Below are 23,074 nucleotides of genomic sequence, written 5' to 3'. Positions count from 1 at the left end.
TGTAGGTCCCTTACTAAATGGGGGAGGCAACGTAGTGACAGATGATGCAGAAAAGGCATTGAAGTACTCAGTGGCCTTTTCTGCTCAGTCTGCACAAGTAAGGTCAGCTCCCAGTCTATTGCATCTGGTAGCAGAGTTTGGGAAGGAGGCAAGCAGCCAACAGTGGTGAAAGAACAGGTTAGGGACTATTTAGAAAAGCTGGATGTGTATAAGTCCTTGGGGCCAGACATGAAGCACCCAACAATGCCGAGGGAGTTGGTTGATGGGATTGCAGAACCACTGGTCATTATTTCTGAAAGCTTGTGGCAACTGGGAGAGGTCCCAGGTGATTGGAAGAGAGAAAACGTAGTGCCCGTTATGAAGAAAGAGGATCTGGGGAACTACAGACTGGTCAGTCTAACCTCAGTCCTAGGAAAAATCATGGAGCATCAAAATTACATTTCTAAGCACATGGAGGAGAAGAAAGTAATCAGGATTCACCAAGGGCAAGTCATGCCTGACCAACCTGATTGCCTTCTATGATGAGATGACTGGCTCTGTGGGTGCAGGAAGAGCAGTGGACATGATATACCTTGACTTTAGCCAGGTTTTTGATGTAGTCTCGCACAACATCCTTGCAAGCAAGCTAAGAAAGTATGGTTAGATAAATTGACTCTAAGGTAGATAGAACCCTGGCTGAATCATCAGCCTCAAGGGTAGTAATCAATAGCTTAATGTTATTTTCAAGTGGAGTGCGTCAGGGGTTGGTCCTGGGACTGGTTTTTTTCAATAACTTAATCAATGACCTGGAAGATGGGATGGAGTGCATTCTCAGCAAATTTGCAGGCAACACCAAGCTGGGGGTAGTAGTATATATACTAGAGGGTAGAGCAAGGATTCAGAGAGACCTTGATAAATTGGTGGACTGGACGAAAATAAATCTCATGAGGTTCAATAAGGACAACTGCAAAGTCCTGCACTTAGGCTGAAACAAGTCCGTGCGCAGACACAGGCTGGGGTCCAACTGTTTAAGCAAGAACTCTGCAGAAAAGGACCTTTGGCTGCTTTGGTAGGAACATTTCCAGCAGATCAAGGGAAGTGATTATTTCCTTTAATGTGGCACTGGTGAGGTCACATCTGGAGTCCTGTATCCAATTCTGACCCCCCACTATGGAAAGGATGTGGACAAATTGGAGAGAGTACAGCAGAAGGCAACAAATATGGTTAGGGGGCTGGGGCACATGACTGAGGGAAGACTGAAGAAATTGGGCTTATTTTGTCTGGAAAAGAGGGCTAGTGATAGAAATTACACACAAACTGGTATAAGTCATTGTAAACTAGTTCAAATCTGTAACACAACAGAAGTTCACTGTACATAAACCATTTTCAAAATTGCCAAAACCAATTTAAGATAAACATAGATGTGTGTAATATCCGACTTGACAGATTAGGTAAAATCAATTTATTGAACTTTTGCCCAGATGCCCTTCACATTCAAGTTAATTCACAATCCCCCAAAATCCCAGAATGTTTTTCACCTTTCCCTTAAACCACCCCTCACACTGTGGGTGGACTAGACTTGGCCCATGCTGTGCGCTCTAGCACTCCCTGGCTTCTGGCCTGGATCACTGCAGGTATCTAGCTACATTTCCAGAATCAAAAGTAAATGTCTAGTTACTTACTTAGCCATTCAATCTATGCAGCTTAGACTAACCTGTGAAGATTGAACTGATTCAGCCTTGGGCTTCTTGACTGTCTGCACTTAGCCAAGATGACTAGGGGGTGAAAGGGGGAAGGGAGGATTTAAGAGCAGACTTTAACTACCTGAAAAGTGGTTCCAAAAAAGGATGGAGCTAGACTGTTCTTAGTGGTGGCCGATGACAAAACAAGAAACAATGGTCTCAAGATGCAGCAAGGAAAATGTAGGTTAGATATTAGGAAAAACTCTCATGAGAAGGGTAATAAAGCATACAGATGTGGAGATTGTGGAATCTCCATCCTTGGAAGTTTTTGTGACCTAGCTAGACAAAGCCTTGGCTGGGACGATATAGTTAGAGCTGATCCTGGTTTTAGGAGGTGGTTGGATTAGATGACCTCCTCAAGTCCTTCCAACTCTAATTTTTATGATTCTATAATTCTAAGACTGGCAGAGTTCTGTCCCTTTATTAAAACTTACTTTTGTGGGGACAAAAATTATTTTTTGAACTCTCTCATCAAAATATGAAGATCCTTTATTAATGAGACCAGAAGCAGTGTTCATGACTTCACTTCACTAAATTATGATCCAAAAACATCAATTTGAAGAGATTTCACAAAGAGACTCACACTAGGGGTTTTCAATAGCAAAACATCATCTCTCCATTAAAAGTGATAGTTAGGGAATCTGAATCAGTATATTTCTATTTTTGTTTAACTTAATTGCTTACTGCAAGGAAAAGGAAATGGTTAGAGAATAATGTTTTACTGAATTAATAGAAACAGGGTCTAGCTTTTTAACAACCATTTGCAGACATACAAAGAAAGCAACCTTCCTCTCTTCTGCTTCTGCACAGGGACTGGCACAACCGGAGGCTAGTTACCAATGTCAGTCACACTGTCTGTTCAGCATGGAGGGAAGCACGTACTACTACATTTTGTAGGGTATCAGAGTTGCTGCTGTAGTTTACTGGGATCCCAGAAAGAATAAGTGGCCCTCCAGCCAAAATAATTGCCCACCCCTGTCCTACAGTCAGTCCCCAATTTTACTGCGATCCCAGAAAGAATTATCCTATTGCAGAAGATTCAAGAGTTCCTCCTAGGGGCTCTTCTCATTGCAGCAAATTGTATCCCACCCAGCCTACATGCCTTGCTCCCATTCTTGTAGCAGGGAAGGACCCAGCTCAGCCAGCACGCAGCTTCTGAATGGCACTTTGCTGCCACTGCTGCAGCTACTGGGGGACCTGCTTGGCTTCCCTGGCATCCTGCTCACCTCAGGCAGCAGGTAGGGAAGTGGGGTGGGAGGGGAAGGGGGTGCTACAGCTGGGTGGGAGGGCAAAGCATGGGGCTGGGGCTGGTGGCAACATGAAGCCTGCACCCAGAGGGGTGGCAGGAGCATGGGGCTGAGCTGGGCACTTCAAGAGGGATGTGGACAACATGGAGAGGGTCCAGAGAAGGGCCACTCGCATGATGAGGGGGCAGCAGGGCAGGCCCTGCAAGGAGTATGAGGGAGGGTTTGGAAGTGTGGGGACCCCCCCACACACACCCCCACCATGGCACACAGGCTCCACTGCCACCAGTGACAGCAGAAAGTGGTGGGTGCTTGAGGCATACAGGGCCGATGCAGGTGCTGCGACATGGCAGCACGTGGCTCCAGTGACCAGGAGCACAGCCAAGCCAGACCTCCTCTATTGCACAGGCCTCCATGCAGTGCATGTGCAGCTCCTGGCACTTGCACACTGCTAGGGCAAGCCCTGTGTGGTTGAGTAGGCTGTCTTCTCCATTCTCTGTCATGCAGGTCCCAGGACTCTGCTAGGAAGCAGAGGGTGGGGGCGGGGCTTCCCTCCACTTCTAGTGGAATCCTGGGACCTGCATGGCAGGGAGCAGCGAAGACAGCTGGCTCCATCATGTGGGGCTTCCCCCAGTGGTGTGCGAGTGCCAAGGGCTGCACGTGCACCCTGCAGAGCCCCATGGGATAGAGGTGGGTCAGCCGGGTTGCACTCCTTGCCACAATGTGCAACAGTGGCCAGAGCCACAGAGTCTCCCACCAGGGGAGACGCCTTGTTGGACCTGGTGCTGGCCACGGGTGATGACCTGGTGAGGGGGCTGCGGGTGATGGGCCACCTGGGAGACAGTGATCATCGCTTGCTGGAATTCACCATCCAGCGTAAGGTGGCAAAGGGCTGCAGCAAGGCAACAGCCCTAGACTTTAGGAGGGCTGACTTCAACAAGCTAAGGAGGATTGTTGGGGAAGCGCTGAGGACCCAGACGGGAAGGGAATCAGATGTCGAAGGGGAGTGGTTGCTCCTTAAGGAGATGATCCTCCATGCCCAAAGGGAGGTAATCCCAACAAGGGTCAAAGGGAGCAGGAGGGCACATAAACCCCCATGGCTCACTAAGAGCATCCGGGAATGTCTCCTTGCTAAAAGGGAGGCATATACCCAATGGAGAGATGGGGTCATCACCAAGAAGGACAATGTTACAGTCGCCCGAGGATATAGGGGGGCAGTCAGGAGGGCCAAGGCAGAGATGGAGATAGGACTAGCTTCCCGGATTAAGGACAATAAGAAGTCCTTCTTCAAATACATAGGGGGTAAAAAGAGGGTCCCGGGTAATGTGGGGCCCCTGCAGGACACGATGGGCAACTTAGTCATCACGCCAGATGATAAAGCTAACATATTTAACGATTTCTTTGCCTCTGTCTTCCTAAGTAGGGACCAGTTCAGCCACCTCCCTGCTGGGCCCCCCTCGGGCCCCGGGAGAGACACGCCTGGGCCAGGGGTTAACGAGGAGTTAGTTAGGGTACTTCTGGAGAGGCTGGACGTGTTCAAGTCTGCTGGTCCGGACGATCTTCACCCTAGGGTTCTACAGGAACTGGCCGAGGTCATTGCGGGACCCCTGGCGCGGCTCTATGAGCACTCGTGGTGCTCTGGCGAGGTGCCGGAGGACTGGAAGAGGGCCAATGTGGTCCCTATCTTCAAAAAGGGAAAAAAAGAGGACCCGGGAAATTACAGGCCAGTTAGTCTTACCTCAATCCCGGGTAAGCTCTTTGAAAAAATTATCCTGGCACACATCCAGGAGGGCCTTGCGGGGGAATGCATGCTCAGGGGCAACCAACATGGGTTCATCAGTGGCAGGTCTTGTCAGACCAACCTGGTGGCCTTTTACGATCAGGTCACCAAATCATTAGACGCAGGGGTTGCTGTGGATGTAGTCTTTCTGGACTTCCGGAAGGCTTTCGACACTGTCTCTCACCCTGTCCTCATCAAAAAGCTGGGAGACTGTGGTGTCGATGCCCACACGGTCAAATGGGTCGCCAACTGGTTGGAGGGCCGCACCCAGAGGGTGGTAGTGGATGGGTTCTTCTCGACCTGGAAGGACGTGGGCAGTGGGGTTCCGCAGGGCTCGGTCCTCGGGCCCGCACTGTTCAACATCTTCATCAGTGACTTGGATGAGGGGGTAGAAAGCACCCTGTTCAAGTTTGCTGATGACACTAAGATGTGGGGGGATGTGGGTGCACTAGAAGGGTGCAATAGGCTACAAGCTGACCTTGACAGGTTGCAACGGTGGGCGGATGAGAATAGGATGGGGTTTAACACTGATAAGTGCAAGGTGTTGCACATGGGGAGGAAGAACCGGCACCACACTTACAGGTTGGGGAACTCCCCTCTTGCCAGCACGGAGACGGAAAAGGATCTTGGAGTCGTCATTGACTCCACGATGAACATGGGCCGGCAGTGTGGGGAGGCAGTCAAGAAGGCCAACCGTACCCTGTCATGCATCCACAGATGCATCTCGAGCAGGTCCAGGGAGGTGATCCTCCCCCTCTATGCGGCACTGGTCAGGCCGCAGCTGGAGTACTGCATCCAGTTCTGGGCGCCACACTTCAAGAGGGACGTGGACGATATGGAAAGAGTTCAGAGGAGGGCCACTCGTATGATCAAGGGTCAGCAGGGCAGGCCTTATGAGGAGAGGCTACGGGACCTGAACCTGTTTAGCCTCCACAAGAGAAGGTTAAGGGGGGACCTTGTGGCCTGCTACAAACTGGTCAGGGGGGATCAGCAGGTATTGGGGGAGTCCCTGTTCCCCCGTGCGCTGCCAGGAGTGACCAGGAATAACGGTCACAAGCTGGCGGAGGGTAAGTTTAGATTAGATATTAGGAGGCGCTACTTCACAGTCAGGGCGGCTAGGGCCTGGAACCAGCTTCCAGGGGAAGTGGTGCAGGCTCCTAGCCTGGGGATTTTTAAAAGGAAGTTAGATGAGCACCTTGCCGGGGTCATCTGACCCCGGTGCTCTTTCCTGCCAAGGCAGGGGGTCGGACTAGATGATCTACCTAGGTCCCTTCCGACTCTAGCTACTATGAAACTATGAAACTGCTGCACAGCAGCACCTGCATGGGCCCCAGGTGCCCACCACCTTCTGTTGCTGCTGACAGTGGGTGCTGTGCACCATGGGTGGGGAGTGTATGATGGGTCCCCTCACCCCCTACCCTCCCTCACACCCCACAAATGCCACACACACATACCCTGCCTCCACAACCTCCTCACATATGTCCCCCCAACATACCCTACTGCCCCCCACACATGCAGCTACACCCCTTCACAAGGCCTCTCTACACCCCCCCACCATACACATGCACGCAACCCCAACCACACCCCATGCACCCACACACACAATATACAAAAGTAAGACTTATTTTTAGTTATGCAATCATCTCTATATGCAAACACAAATCATGACAACATATTTTTGTAATAAAATTTAAATATGGTATAGCAGGTGTTTGACTTCTAGTCTATGATATGATTGTTTTCTGGTTCTAAGATGATACCCACCCACCCTTTCCAAAAGGAGTACTTCCAAGTGGGGCAGGTACAAGAGGGTAAGGGGAGGAACTTCTGGTGGCAAAAGTCAGGGGTTCAGGGTGGGACTTCTGGTCCCAAGATGGTGACCAGGGGGAAGAACACATGTCAAGGGATGGGGCTACCCTTGTGGCCCTCGACAGTTCACCAAAACTCATTAAGTGGCCCTCCAGCCAAAATAATTGCCCACCCCTGTCCTACAGTCAGTCCCCAACAAAGCAGAGTAGCATGTGCTACTAAACAGGCTTTCTTCCTTTTTGACTAGCAACAGCTGAACTTTCATTTCCTTACTGTCTGAAAATTATTGTAAGTTTCTCCTTACCTTATTAATATACAGGACCACTTTGAGAATGCTGCTGTCTGCCATGGAGTAATAAAATTGAAGATGGCAATTCTTGCCAAAGCAATGACACATGGAGCTGTTAACATAAACTCTTTTGTATAATGTGTTATCATTAGCTCCTACCCACATGTAATGGCCTGAAAAAAGAAAAGAAAACAGTGAACTATTTCACAAAACATCTTCCCCACAGTCTTTAAAAATAAGGATTACAGAATTCCTATAATTAAAAAGAAAACAAACTATTTCAATAGGAGTGGATTGCCTTGTTCTAAACTGATACAATGATTCAAATTGTGAGATATCTAACATTTTCTCATTTAAAAAGTTATTATTATTTGGGCCATATAATGACTTTAACAAGCAAACATTTGCATGAGCTGATGTTATTATTCAAGTTGCAGCAAGAGAAGTTTAGTTTAGATATTAGGAAAAACTCTGTCACTAGGAAGGTAGTAAAGCATTGGGACAGATTACCCAGACAGATTATGGAATCTCCATCCTTGGAGGTTGTGTTCTGAGCAGTCCTGTTCTGAGCAGAGGGTTGGACTAGATGATCACCCCAAATGGAGGAAGAGTCTGCTACAGGGATTTCAGTACTCTGAAACCTCATGACAACAACACGGGATGGAAAAGTAGGAGTGGCAGAAACAGCATATCACAGACCAAATCAAGAATCCAGTGCCACCCACCCCTCACAGAAACACGTCCAAGCTGTAATAGAGTTTGTCAATCCCAGATAGGCCTCATCAGCCATCTTCAGAAATATAGATAAGACAATCCTGGAAGACAATCGTTCGCAACTGCAAGGGACTGCTGAAGAAGGACAACTGAACGACGCCCTGAGGTCCCATCCAACCTAATTTTCTATGATTCTATGATTAAAATCCCTAATAATAGACTGAAGATAAAAGTCTCAGATTATGAATTGTTCCACATTTGGTTACCTGTCTAACATTTTCAATCATTTCATAACTAATCTTTTTGCTTTCTTGTGGAGAGAGAATGAGGGAGAGAGAAAGAGAGAGTTCTGCCTTCCTACTGAAAACACCAGGAGATATAAGATCTCTATAGCTCTGCACACAAGGTCTAAAGCTCTGAACTAAGGTGTCTGCAGCACATTGCCTTTCCATCTGAAACAGGAATCTAATTGGGACTCTTCTTGACCTACTGACCTCATAAAAGCATTTCTACAAAGGTCTAAAAGAATACCTTATATACTCAATGGTTTCTTTTATCTATTAGAAATAAAAACACTAACCATATCGTTCTTCATCAAATATAGCATATTCTTTTCTTCTCACAAGTTATTTGATATTTTACTATTTTCTTAAGCTGCTACTTAAGATATTTAATGGCATCCTTGTTTGTTTTCAAGTTTAATGTGTCTCCTTTCACCTACTGTAAATATTTTGCTTTCAAATTAAACCTTGTTTTTGGAACATTGGTGCAAACTGCAAGAGGAAAGAAGTGAAAAAAGCATTTCCTGGAACTGGGTAGCTGTAGATTTTGTGAAAAGGCCTCTCCTCTTGTTACAGTTTTATTATGCATTGTATTCAGGCTTTCATACTGTAATATAATGCTTGCCATCTCTGTTCACACTGTGGAATCTAACCTTGATAAAACAAGGAAATATTATATAAATATTCCAGAATGCCACTTTAATAGAACAACAAAGCATGCATATTTTAAAGCCTATTAATTTCTGGTAGAGTTTCTTGCACCTATTCCTAAACCAAAGATAGAACCCCTATAGCTGGTAACATCACAACAATACTGCTAGAAAAATAGCATTAAACTTCTAATGCCTCGTTGATTTTAACCTCCTCTCTTCTGAAAACCATTTATTGTATATGCTGTATCTTTTGTCACTTAACATTAAAGTGACTCTTACGGACTGTTTGTGTTTAATTTAAACACATGAAAACCTGCATATTATTAGTACTTAAAACTCTTTAAATAAACTTGATTTATTTTTTGCCTGTTGATTTAAAAAATCATTCTCCTTCAGTCTAATGCAAATACTGCAGTCTTTATTTATTTTAGTTTGATATGCTAGTGTTGAAAGCAAACAAACTGGACAAAAGTGCTCATGCATTTCAGGAAAATAAACAAGCATTTACAGAAAATTATTGTAAAAAATGAGTTCTTAAAAACGCACAATTTTTTTAGGCTCAAGAGAATAATTATCCATCAAAGAATGGCAGCTGGAAATAAATGAGTTAACCAATAAGATACATCATGAATTTATTGAATTAATGCTTGTTAAAATTATTCATTATCATAGGAATGTGTGAGGATATAAAAAGAACAAAACTTTAAGTAAGCAGCTAGAAATCCTCCCTCCTAGAAGTTTTCCCATTTATTCTATCCCCCTTTACAAACCATCATGATTGTGTCTAGTAAATGTGGAGGACCAACTACTCTACTACCACCATACATCTCTTCCATTAAAATAAAAGACAAAAACTTAAAATCAGTAAATGGTGTATATTCACATCTTTAAAATACAATTGTGGATTATTAAAATGAACCAGATTAGAGGGCATAGTTTCTATATAAAATATAAAATAATTGAAATAAATCTAAAATCCTTAAGCCTACATAACCATGTCTCCATAACAGTCTGCTTAAATAACTCTTCATGAAGTTTTAAATATATTGTCTTAGAATACGTCTTGTTAGACTTCCAGACCACAATTTCACTTCTATCACATTTTCACATGGAGTTCTCTGAAGTGGGAGGATAAGTAGGAAAGAGGGGGTCGAGGCATTTCTGAACAGTGGATCTTTTTGTTAAATTTGAAAATACTGAAGATGAACTGTTTTGGTCTCCACCAGGTAGAATCTGGAAGTTTCTGCTAAGCTCAAAGCGTTTGAGCCAAATTATGCATACTGTTCTTAATTTATGTAATGATTTTGTTTTGTGCTTCACACTGGTGTTCTACTGCAGCTGAATGTTTTCAAAAAATATTTTCAGGAAGACCCCCTTAGGTTTAAGTTTCAGTGGTGCCACAGGTAAAGGAGTCCTTAACCTTATTCCAGTCATAAATTTTGCTGGAGATATTATAGATCGAGGCAAATACACTCATGTTATACATGGGTCTGATGATTTTTACAGAAATAAGTTTGCACTGCTTTGTCAGCCTCCCAATTGCTCTGGGAGTTATGTGGACTATTAATACAATGTTGAAAAAAAATCTATTAAGAAAGGTAAGTATGTTTCAAATGCAGACTAAAACTAATCATTGTAAATGAGGACTTCAAGAGCTACAGACCATGCACCTATTGACTTCAGTTTTAGGATGACATATGCCAGTGAGGCCTATGGAAGTATAGCCAAGTCAATATATCTAGAAAAGTAATCAACTACAATAATGAATGTGTGTCCTTTCCAGAAATACAAAATTATTGCTATTTGCTGCCAAGGTCTGTCGGGTAGCATTGTAGAGATTAATGGTTCAAGCAAGTATGTTTTTCCCTTGTCACATTCCTCATAGTTTTCTGCTAAGATAAAAATTGGCCTACTTAGACTGGGCCACCATAGAGATTGTTCTGTTTATGATTTGCACTATTTTATACATTAGTGTCCTCATAGATTTTGGAGAACTTCTGTCTGGCACCAGAGGGCTAAAAATTCATCTTGACATAATCAGGCAATATGAAGGTCATTTTAGCATGGCAGTAGGCCTGCTGAAAGTTGACTCCTTTAACATCACCTACATTAGTATCATTGAATACATTTCAAACAAGTCTCACCCTTTACTTCTTCTATTTTATAAATAGAAATCAAAATATTCCAATTTCTAATTTGCTGAAGTCAATTAGCAGATGCTGAAATTGCTACTAAGAGAAGGTCAATGTAGGCTCTTAAGTTCTTTCTCTAGCCTTCTACTCAATGACTGCTTAATCAGGACTCTAGATAATGGTCTCCTTCTATGATCACTTGATCTAAAATTTCATTAGTCATAATTAAAGTCCTTGATTCTGAGGCAGAATGTCAAGCAGCGGTTTTGAATGTGATATTGCCAATAAGTGATCTATTTTTATTTAAAATCCAAACCAAAAAAAAAAAGGACTGAATTATTAAAAAACCCAGTCGACAGCTGGACTTCATTTTTCCACTTAAAAATACTGCTGCTCCTTTGGGGCTTCTGGAAGTGTATTGCTTCAGCAGATAGAACAGGTAGAGTTGTTTTAGTTTATTAAATGTGACCCAGATCCACATATTGTGTATATTAAAAAGCTATCTTAAGGGTTTTTGATAAGCTACTATTGACAACGATTTCTCAAAATACTGCCATATCCAGAAATCTTCTTAGAGCTGGAATGATCTAAGGTTGGAGTAAGGTAAGTAACTGCCTCCAATTTGAATTTCATTGAACTTGCTGTTTATTAATTATAGGTCTTATATTTTACCTGCTCCTTTCCAAATTTGTGTCTTGTTTAAACTGAGGCCAACTTGTTGAAAGTTTCTCAGAATCTTAGAGCAAGTTATCACATTCATTTTATCTCTATTGTAAACCTACTTACCCTCTATATATCAAAAGACAGCAGAGGCATGTCTATATCAGTGTTTCTAAACCCATGGGTTGTGACCCAGAAATGGGTCACAAGAATACATGAAAGGGTTGCGAACAAACTTTAAAAATCGATTCTCCTTTAAGGCAGAAAAACTTGGGAAAGTGGTTTTTCTCTTGCAGGCTGGGCTGGCAGAGTTCCAGCCTGCAAGGACCTGCTTGGGCCCCCTCCTACCCCCCGCTGCCCCACACACTGTGGGGATGGGGCCTGGGGGGTTCAAGGCAGTAGGGCAGGAATGAGGAACATAGAGCAGTGGTTTTCAACCTGTGGTCTGCATATCTCTGGGGGTCCACAGATTATAGCTAAGAGTTCTGAAAAAGATGACTATAATCAATCAAAAGTATGTGAACAGCCACACTTAAAATTCAGTCACAGATTGGTAATAGTCAGTGTAGCTGGTTTAGAGGGGTTCATCCTAACGCATGCCTTAGTGCCACTCAGGCTTGGTTGGGATCTTTTTTCCTATGTATTCTGGAATTCCCCAACTGGCTAGTGTGCCTAATTCCCAGGCTCTGACATGTTTGGAGTGGCAGTGAATGAGCAACCTACACTTGCTTCTTGGTGGCAGTCAGCTATTAATAGAGCTATCAGACATAAATTAGTGTAGTCCCTTTTTTTAATCTAGTTATGCTATATATCTCTAGCACCTACTGTGGCAATGAATTTCAGGAGTTAACTACATGATGCATGAAAGATTTGATTTGCTTGCTAGTTTTACACCTACCTTCTACTAATTTCAGTGGTTTCACCCCAGTTCTATTATTCTTGGACTTTATAATTAACAACTGCCTGTTCACTTTGTCTGCATCCTTCATGTTTTTATAGACCTAGAGGTCGTATCCCCTCTTCAGTCTTCTTCTTTCTAAGCTGAGGATTTCCAGCCTTTTCAGTTTTTTTCTAGTATGGCAGCTGCTCTATACCAACAGAGTTTGCTTGTCCTTCTCTGTATCTTTTCTAATTCTACTATATCTTTTTGCAGAGACCAGAACTGCACATAGTATTTAAGATGTAGGACCACTGTGGATTTGTATAGTTGAAGTTATTTTTCCTCCAGGTGCATTATTTTGCACTTGTGAACACTAAAGCTCATCTGCCATATTTTTACCTAACTCACTTAGCTTGGTGAGATGTTTCTACAGTTCCTCTCTGGCAGCTCAGGACTTGAGTACATAGAATAATTTGATGTAATCTGCAAACTTGGAGATATCACTGTACACCCTAAATTCCAGGACACTGAGAAAATGTTAAACAAAGCTGACCCAGAACAGATCCCAGTGGAAACCCACTTTTCAAACCCCCTCCATCCTGAAAAATTATCATTTAGCCTTACTCTTTGCTTCTTATCTTTTAACCAGCTCTCAATCCATTAAAGCAGCTTTCTTGAAAACCCAGGAAATGTAGGGGGGTTTTTAAAAGCCTTTGGTGATGACCTGTGTCAAAAGCATTTTGAAAGTCCAAATATATTATGTCAGTTGGACCCCTCTTGTCCATGTGCTTGTTACCACCCTCAAAGAACTCAAGCAGATTGGTGAAGCAGAATTTTCCTTTACAAAAACCATGCTCACTTGTTCAGCAGACCATATTTATCCATGTAACTGGCAGTTTTATTCTTTTTTATAGGTTCTACCAGCTTGCCACTTACTTATAGATTCTACCATTTACTCACTGGTTTGTAGGTACCAGGAATTTTATGAAAATCTGGAGTCTCTTTAGGCTGATAAGCTCATCATCCTTGGTGACTTCAGTGCTGGAGTTGCCACAGATTACCAGGCATATAGCCAGGCATCTTCAGAAAAAATGGCCTTGGGCAATACAACAGAAACAGGCTTCTCCTGCTGAGGAAATGTGCTGAACATGACCTCCTCATCACCATCACCACTTGCCAAACCAGAACAAGATGTCTTCGATGCACCTGCACTCCAAGCACTTGTAGCTCATTGATTGTGTCATCATCAGGAGACTAGACAGACAGGATGTCGAGTGACAAAGGCCATGAGAAGTACAGAATGCTGGACTGACCACAAGCTCATAATCTCCAAGCTGAATATCTGGATACATCCTAGTAGATGGCCACATGGCAAAAAAAATACCCCAAAAAACTCAATGTCTCTAAATTGAGACAGGTAAATGTGAAACAAACATTTGAACAGCCAATATGAACAGATGAATATTGCAGGGATGGTAGCCCCTTCTCAGGGCATGAAGCGTGCCATGTTTCAAGGAGGTACGTGCAGGGGTGTTTGTGAAACTGCACCTCAAACTGTTCAAAGCAAAACTAATATCACTTGCCGGCAGCAGTAACCTGCTGTCATCCGGCATATAGATCTGGGGACTGCGTCCCCTGGGAGGACTCTGGCAGAACCCAGCAGCCCTCTGAAGGGGTGCAGGCCCCCAGATGTGCATGCAGGATGACAGCAGGCTGCCACTCCTAGTTGGGGCCAGCACCAGCACTGGTTCTTCCCAGCACTCGGCATGGGCTGCCCCAGGCAGACTCGGGTGCTGGTGCTGACCCCTACTGGCAGGGTAACATCCACATGCTCCACAGCTGATGTGCAGAGCTTTAAAAAAGAAAAAAAACCCAAACAAACAAACCCTGCACTCACTGCCTGCAGGAGCAGTGATTGAGGTCTCTGAGGGGTCATGGCAGAGCTCCCCCCACATACAGCACAGGGCAGTGGGGATTGCCCCCACCCCGCCTGGCACCTGTGTGGCAGCTGCCCCATAGTGTGGGTGCAGCAGCACGGCTTGGCACCCCATGCTGTCCTGGAGCTGGAGCAGCTCAACCTCTCAGCCACAGTTCCCAGTTCCATTCTCCAGATCTCTGATCATTTCCTCAGCTCTTCCCAGGGGATGTGGCCCACAGATCTGTGTGCAGGGCTTCAGCAGGCTGCTGCTGCCAGCTGGGGAAATAGCCCAGCTGGAGGTCCATGCTGTCATCCTGCATCATCCAGGAGCCTGTGCCCCATGGGAAGAGCTGAGGGAAAGATCAGGGAATTGGAGAATCGAACCAGGAACTGGGGGAATGGTCAGGGACCTTACCATTCCCCCAGCCCCTGGTGTCGATTCCCCAGCTTTCTGTCCATTCCCCCAGCTCTTCCTGGAGGGCATGGGCCCCCCAGTCTGCACACTGGGTTTCAGTAGGCTGCTGCTGCAGGCTGGTGCCTGTGGCAGCACCGAGTAATTGCTGCTGGCCCCAGCCTGCTGAGAGCTGTTTTGAAGCCTTTCATTTCATTTCAAATTCACCATTCTGAGCTCAAAATAAGTTGAAACAGCTTCAAAATGAAACATCTGTTGAAATTTCACACAGCCTTAGTGGGCTGCCCTGGTTGAAGCAAGTGGAGCTCAACCCCATGTGGACCACTATGGGGGCAGCCGCAGGCTCGATCCAATCAGTTGATGGGCCATATCCAGCCCAAAGGTCATATTTTGCCCACCACTAGTCTAGACTGTTTCCATATGGGGGTCAGATCAGTGGTCCCCAGTCCTGATGGGGGTGGGTTCCCAGCTGTTTGGGTAGGGAAGAGGTAGGGTCTGGCAGTTCTGGGTCAGGGTCTACACAGATCAAGTGAAACCTGAATCTGCCAGACCCCACCCCCTCTTTCCCCTGACAAGAGGGAATCCAAACCCACCAGAACTGGAGAACCCTGATCTGTCCCCTGCACCATCACTATCAGCTACCAAGAGGATTGGACACCCCTACCAAGAGGATTGGAGACTTCACCTCACTGCCACAAGGACGTGCAATCAGGCTCTCAAGGAATGGTACCCCCTGCCTCTCTAACTAAGAGTTGTTTTAATTTGTAGTGGGAGATAGGGAGAGGGGGAACTTGTGACACCTCAAATAAAATAACTTAGGAAAATTTCAGGGGGTGGGGAAGTACTTTTCAAATGATGTGGCCATACCACCCCCACACCTCCATTCACCTTATGGGATAGTCAGTATTAGTTACTTGGGAGGAGAGGTGTAATGAATGTTGTTTGCTTGCTTTTTCTTTTAACCAAGGTATAGAAGTTGACTTGATTTGGTTTTATAATATGTAAAAATAAAACTTCCAGAGAACTGGCTTATATTATTTCTAATTAAATAAGTATCTTCTTTGATGTGGGAAAGCAAAGTGCTGGAATAAGAAGAGAAATAATTATGGCAGCCATGCCCAGTGTGGCAGAAGCTGGACAAGAAATACAGTAAGGATAGAAGTTGTAGGGTTAGAGGGGAAAGCAAAATATCTGAGAATTTCTATCATTAGGTAAACTAGCAGGAAAAGTAACAAAGCAAGTGACTAAAAGACAGCACTGGGGAAATGACCTTTTAAAAAAAGGCAGCTAAGGTTAGAGTTTTTTAAAATTAAATTTAAGAATACCAGGAAAGGAGGGTTACTCAAATCCTATAAGCAATTCTTTCTTTATAGATATGACTGTCTTGAGCTGTTTTTCATTATTTAACTTGTTACCCTTTCCTATTTAGGGTAGTGGAAGCTTTGATCAACAACAAATCAAAATTTTAAAAAATCCCTTCTATTTGCAAGTTTGAACCTTCATGCGACATGAGGCATTTTTGAGCTTTTCCTAAAATTTTTCTGGCTGGCAGCATTTTAGTCATTAAGCTGACCTTTGCTTTTCTTTCATAGTTTGAATAATTAGCAAAACATGAAATGCTGCATAAGTGTGTATCAAGGAGAGATAAGATGTACCAGTTCAGGACTTTGGCTGCCTTCCAACATTTCTGAAAAATTCATATTTGTAATTGTTTTTCTTTTGTAATGCCCTTTGTTATCGCTCCTTTATGATACTGAAAGATTTTAGAAGTCCAAGCAGGTGTTGCATTATAGTCAGGCTACTTAGTTACCTATGTATATTGTTTGTACATAGTCCCTATGTAAAATATATATTTACCTAAGGGATGATATCCAGATATCTTCATTACAGGAATTTCCAAACACATTCATTTCCAATAAATGTCACTTATGGTATTAAGTCTGATCTGACCAAATACCCAACACTATCTTGTCAAAGATCACATGAAAAGGCAGAAAGAATATAGCATCCATAAGAAAATGACCACCCTCTTTGGTCAAATATTACCATAGAATTGTTTACAGACACTACTGCTGCTTACAATATTGTTCTATCAGGGACATTTTCTGACTTGATAGATGTGTTAAACCAAGATTCCTTCATTGCCACCTTTCCACGTGGAAATGGAAGATCCCATAACACAATTACAAACAAAAGGGAGAAAGAAGCCTCCAGGGCTGTGAAATCCAGTCCCTTGCACCTGCAAGTAATCATTAAGTGAAGAACTCTCCAAAACTATGGCTTGAAACCTTCACATGCAATTACAGAGCACAACAAGAACACCCCTGGTATGTAAAAGTATGAGAGTGAAAGACACTGCCAATGTCCTGCTACTGCAATGACAGGGAAATAGTTGGTTAATACTGTGCTCAAAAAAAGTCCTAGGAAAAGGACTATTCTCCATGGTAGAGAGAAAAGCAAGAACCTCCACAGTCCATGCCTAGAAGACATTCAGATCTAAATTAGTGATACAGCCCTGAGCAGAAGAGCAAGATCCTCTAGGTAGGAACTTTTTTATTCTCTAAGTACTACCAGCAGCATCAATGCCACCCAGTAAATTAATAAAAATATGAATCTTAGTTTCCTATGCAACACCCCTTCTACTCAATAAGACCATGTGCATATAGTAACTGTATTTGCCTACAAATTCGCTTAAACTAGAAGCATCTTGATTGACATAAAGCATTGAAAACTTGCAACTTACTTCAAGCAAAGCAAGAGACCAAAAGCACAAACAAAAGAACCCCAAGCACATTTATTTAATCAGTACTGGCTACTGGGAGTTTCCAAATGTGCTTTGCATTATTTTTATTCCAAAAGTTCACTTACCAATAGAGGTACTAACAGTCCTCAAGAGATACAAATGTTACCATTCACAGCAAATGCTATGTAACTTCTTGGATCATAATCCCAAAAGAAAAGTAAAGAAGTATATGGGCACAGAGACTCTATTCCATCTAAAAAGGCGTGCATTTTATATATGTTAAGCTATTCAAAAGTCTTTATCAATATACTGCAAAAAGTGCTGTAAAGAAACTTTGAATTGCCAGTGCTAAAGTTGTACTTTTGGTTAGGGAATCATAACTGTAGCCATCTTCAGACAGTTTTTAAACAGTATTAATTATTCAGATTAGCAAATGTTTATGTGCAGGTCTTCTAAAAATATCAAGTGATATTTTTGCATAAAAGACTGAAACAGAGCAGTGCCTTACAAATAACATTATGGCAACAAAAAGACACTGCCAACAAAAAGAAGCTGGAGGGATTCCATTTGCCAAAGAATCCTGGTGAGGTAGTTCTTGCCTACCAGTAGGACAAAACATAGAGTGTAAGATTTGATTTGCCAATCATCAGCTTATTTGGAAACGTTTAAATAAATATTTTAAGTTTATCCAGAACATGCACTGTTCTTGTTATCCTTACTTAATATGCAGAAATAAAGGGTAATTTAAGTATGAAATAATGCATGTAATAACTTTTCATGCTTTTTAATTCTATTTTTATGAAGAGTCCCTCTCACTTCCTAAAAAATATCAGTCTTAAATGACAACTACTAACTGTGTATAACAATGTTCTTACCTTCAGTATCTTTGCTTTGCTCTCTCAAAGGACTTGAATTGGAGGGGGTATTACGTCCTGCTTTCACATGCGCCCAGGATGCACGTTCAAATGTTGCATTGTAATTCCAGTCACACATGTCAAATTCAAAACTGCAGGCTGGCTGTACTATACGGCAATGGAAAGCAATTGTTCAGTTTCTCCTAAAGTCATTATTTATGAGGCTGTTTCCCATTAGAGGTGCATGTTCATTAAACTACTTGACAGTGCTTCTGCCTCTGGTTACCTCACACATATCCAGGCTACTAGTGGGTGTAGATGATATTCAGGGCTGCCATCTTTAATGATATCACTTCAAAAAGTCAGTCCCTAAAGATGGATGGTTCTTTGAGAGCAACATACTGCTATTTATATTGGCCAATCATTTTCTACCTCTGCGAGTTCACTCAGAGAAAGAAAGTTTTCAAGCACTATCAATCATTTCATCAAACATGACATGTCAGAGGGAAGGATAAACAGCTATTTCCTGTAAGTGATTACTACATAAAATCAGCCATAAGTAGCAAGTTAAATAAATATCTCTATGATACAATGCAACATTTCAGTTATGTATTCAGAGGTGATACTGAATGCAGTATTGCACAGGTTTGTGTGTTTGTTGCACCACAAGAATAAAATCACTCACAATATTATGAAGTTTCATTTGATAGCAATTATTAAAAATCAAGATCTTGTGGGTGCAGTAAAAGGCCAACATTTTCTACTAATTGACACCTTATGATATCTAAAATACTACTGACCATTCCTTATAAATGTATTAAAACCTTCTTAATGGCAACAACAGCACCCCAGAAATACCAAGCACCTGCTGAACTGTATGCAGAATGAGAATTTGGTTGGCAATAGTACATAATAGGTTACTGTTTATCCAGTTTCACAGTTATTTTAATTTCATTCTCCTGAGCATTTTCTCTTAATTTTGGCATGAAGACCAGTTCTCCCCCTTCCATTACAGAGACAAATTTAAATCCCTTTGTGCCCACATGGTTAATTTCCAAAGAACTTCAGAGGACTGAAAAGTCCCCAAAATGTCTCAATTTTGGTACTGTGGAAGAATTCTAACCACACTGAACCTTCATACACTAATGAAGATAAAGAACACTTTGATTATTTCAATGTTTTTCTTAAGATAGTCCATGATTTGAAGTGGCTGATTCCTACAACTGCATCATGGTTACTGCAGGGATACAAACCTCACGGTGCGCCCTGCACTGGATCTGGATTTTGGGGCTGCTCTCAGGGTGAATCTGGACCTGGGCCTGGAGAAGGGGCAGTAGCCATAGCCACCGCAGCGGTGGCAGGGTGGCAGTGGTGGCTACTGTGGCAACAGCTACTACAGCCGCAATAGCACAAGCGGCCATAAGCTAGGCTGCTCGCAAGCAGCAGCAGGCCAGACAGCTGCAAGGTAACCGAGGACTGTGATGCACGTCCCACGCTTGCCTACCTGCCACCAAGTGCTATAACTACCAGGGCTGCACAGTCCCAGATTCTGAACCAGGCTGTGCCCATCCCTGACCAAACTCCCAACTTCCAGTAGCCCACTGGTAACCCAGAGGGCCAGGTGGAGAAGGTCCCTGGGCTAGATTCAAACTGTCATCATCTGTTATGCCACTTCTTTACATAGAGAATTACTGAAATGATTGCACATAAAGGAACCGTAAAGTAAAAACTGTAAAAGACATTAAATGTTGAATAGTCATCCTGCTGATGTAAAGCTAACCAAGCCAGTTTTTATGCAAGCGCATTACTTCCTGCTACAGCCTGGCTGGGTAACAGACGCGGGCAACCTTCAGAAAAATGGGCTGCAGTTAAACATTTTAACATTTATTGTTTTAATGGTGATGTTAATGTGAGATTGTTATGCATACAATCTATAAAACCTGACCCTACATAAATAATCCATGCAGCTTCAGAAATAATTTGAATGATCCAATCCTATTAAAAGAAAAAAGAGACTTAAATTGTGTTAAATATCGCTAATGTTCTGATTGCCGTAGAATATTTTTGTTATGAAATCAGAAACAACTCTATCTTAATTCCTGGGTATTTTAACATTCATGAATAGAAAGTTAAGGGCAAAAAACATATATGCTTCAACTGAAGGGAAGGTGACAGAATTGCTAGGAAGGAGCTCAGTGGGTAAAAGCAACAAGATATGACCTTTTTTATCCCAGTGGTGAACGAGCAGGAATAGTGGGAGCAGGAGAGCTGATACTGGCAGTGAGGAAAGTGTGTGTGGATGGGGTAGGTCTAGAGGGGGCAAGGCTCCACCCCCATTTTGGAATGAAGGATACAGTGGGAGCTTCTAGGGACATTTTTAAGGCCCTCCTCTCCTTTCCCTTGGGTGCTCAGAGGCACATTTCTTCACTTTGCCTTCCTGCCCTCACCCCACTGTTGCTTCTGCTTTCCCAGGAGGGAGAGAAGCTCCAGAGCCACTTCTGCCCACCCCAGATCTGCTATGTAGAGCCTGGGGTCACTTGGGGACAGAGACAGTAGCAATAGCACAATGGGGAAGTAGTTTTCCTCCTCCTTGGCAACCAGGCACGGGGAGAGGGAACTGCCCCTCCAACCCTGCTGCCACTGTCCGGTCCCCATTCCCAGCTGAACCCAGTCCCTGTACAGTCCATCTGGGATGGGCAGCAACAGCTATACAGCTTTACCCCCCTCCCACCCAGCAGTAGGGAAAACAACAGCAGCAAGTGGAGGAGGGGACAGGATGTGCCTCTGAGCACCAAGGGGAAGGCCGTGGATATTCTCACATGCTTTAGAGACTTACAGAAATTCCTGGATGCTCCCGTAGTGCCTGCACTGCTGATAGGAGGCAGAAGTCTGAGAGCAAGGAGGTGCAGCGTGGGTTGCTGTCTGTGCTTTCCCCCCTTCCCCCCCCACACACACTTTGGGAAATCCTGGGTCTGTCCCTGAGTCGACAAGTTTCAGAGGTGCACTTTAGACACTTAAACTGGGACACAGGTAGCACCTAGGTGCCTTTGATCAAAGCAACAATTCAGAAGCCTTCCCCCCTCCAGGAGCTGTAAAACCTAATTGATGCCTTAAATACTTCTGCATTTGTACTTTGCACCTGAGAGTCCCCTACAATGTTTCATCTACATACAGCCTTGGACATGATTCCCAGGCTAAGTAGCTGGGTACCTCACTCACAGCCAGCTTACAGCTAAGCCTCCATATGCCCAAATCTGGTAAGCAAGCTCAAAGCCCATATAATACACACGATGGTGCTGAGACCAGCAGCCAGAGCCATTTTCATTAAAAATATCAGGGTGTTGTGCTACACCAGTTCTGTTTCTTTTCCTAATGTTTAGAGTACTCACCCAGGATGTGGGGGACCCAAAGTTGAGCCCCTTCTCAATCTGAAGGGGTTCCAGCTCACATTCTACTTCCCAGGACTTTAGGCTAGGCTGGGTTTGGAGCATTTCGATCCCACTCTTTCTAATCCATTGATCGGTACCTTTTCTTGGAGAGTGTCTCAGTAAACATTGCCCAATGGTTATTTAATGCAAAATGTACACAGAATATTAGCAGCAGGGATCAGAACCCAGGGATCAGAATCCACTACCATCTCCCATCACTAAACCATGGGGGCCAAACTCCCCCCTCTGACCTCAGGGAATCAGCTTCAACAGGAGGTCCTAGAACCCAGTTCTCCCACTACCAGTCAGGGTTTAAAGGGAAACAAGGAGTCAAGGACCTGTACATAAAAATAAAATGAAGGTATCTAAATTTATAGGTGTGGAGGGGGGGAGTGAGGAAGAGGAGGAAGTCAGATTGTGAATTGCAGTTTCAAGTGCACATAAATCCAAGAGTGAAATAAAATTTCAAATAACTCCTTGCCTGAGTTAGTCATCCTACTGCCTTGGATAAAACATATTTTTTTAAATCACATATCTACAGCCTAAATAAAGTATATTATACATTATTTAAGAAGAATATTCATGAGCACAAATGTAGCTCAGTGCAAAGAATGGCTGGTACTCTGGGGACTATGCCAGGAAGAGTTCATTAGAAATTAAAGTTGTACTGTGATGCTAAAACTAGCATCCTTTTAAAGCTGTTTTGTCCTGCTATTTCAGGAAGACTAACACAAAAGCCACTAGAACTTAGACAGTTATTAACTCAACCTTCTATTTAATCATCCTAAAAAGTTCTACAATAAAACTTATTTTCTAGGAACAAAATTAAGACCCTTACTCTTGGCTTTTTGGTGCCTTTGAGCAATTCAGATGTCATTTTAACAAGCTGACTTCTTCTACAATATGCTTATATATTAGGATGAGATAAGAAATAGCTCCTGTTTAAGCACAGTTTGATGTACTGTGTAGTTCTGGAATAGATCAATTGGTGTGTTGTGCTTTGTACCAAAGTGGCTGACAACCAATGTAAGTAAATCTAAGCGTTAAACTCAAGTTGATTAAAATACTATTTAGTTTTTGTTCCATTCTTTAACTAGTCTTTCTTTGAGAAATGGAGTATTTTGTTCATGCATTTCCTTTTGCTATTTTTGAAGAAACTGTTTATAAAAAGACCCAGGAAATGTGTGGGAGAGAGACCTTCAGAAATCACTTAAGCAAAAGCCTGCTGGTTCTGGAGCCACAGAAACAAATGATCATTTATTTTCTCTAAATCTGTCCTAATATCTCACCTCACCTGCAAGATATGATTCAAGGGAAGAGATGGGGGTAGGTTGAAGAGAAAGGGGAAAAATCATATTTTCTTCTGCATACTTGACTGATGAACTGTTTGAAATTCAGTCTTGGAAAAAAAACATATTGCAGAATAATCTCAGTTCACAAATAAATAAGCCAAAGCTTTTAATTTGGTTCCCACACTTAAGTAGCCTTGCTGGGAATCTGTTACAAACTAGGAAAACAATGTGGATTCTGGAATGAAAATGAGTACACCCATCTTT

At 43.1% G+C, this 23,074-nt stretch overlaps 1 protein-coding gene across 1 annotated transcript in view; it reads right to left on the bottom strand.

Annotated features, from left to right (window-relative positions):
* The window catches only part of MALRD1 (MAM and LDL receptor class A domain containing 1), a 500,931-nt gene that overhangs the window by 462,993 nt on the left and 14,864 nt on the right, over window positions 1-23,074 (bottom strand). Inside the window, exons 5-6 of the mRNA XM_090049813.1 lie at window positions 18,112-18,258; window positions 6,859-7,016 (exon numbers count right to left, since the gene is read on the bottom strand). Coding sequence (XP_089905939.1) covers window positions 6,859-7,016; window positions 18,112-18,258 — 305 coding nt within the window. The remainder of the gene's footprint in view (window positions 1-6,858; window positions 7,017-18,111; window positions 18,259-23,074) is intronic.

This window comes from Crocodylus siamensis, chromosome 5 (genome assembly GCF_052110815.1).
Source record: "Crocodylus siamensis isolate JL-2025a chromosome 5, ASM5211081v1, whole genome shotgun sequence".
In the NCBI taxonomy this organism is placed as follows: Eukaryota; Metazoa; Chordata; order Crocodylia; family Crocodylidae; genus Crocodylus; species Crocodylus siamensis.
The sequence above is the reverse complement of the archived record's forward strand: the minus strand, read 5'-3'. Positions and strand labels throughout refer to the sequence as shown.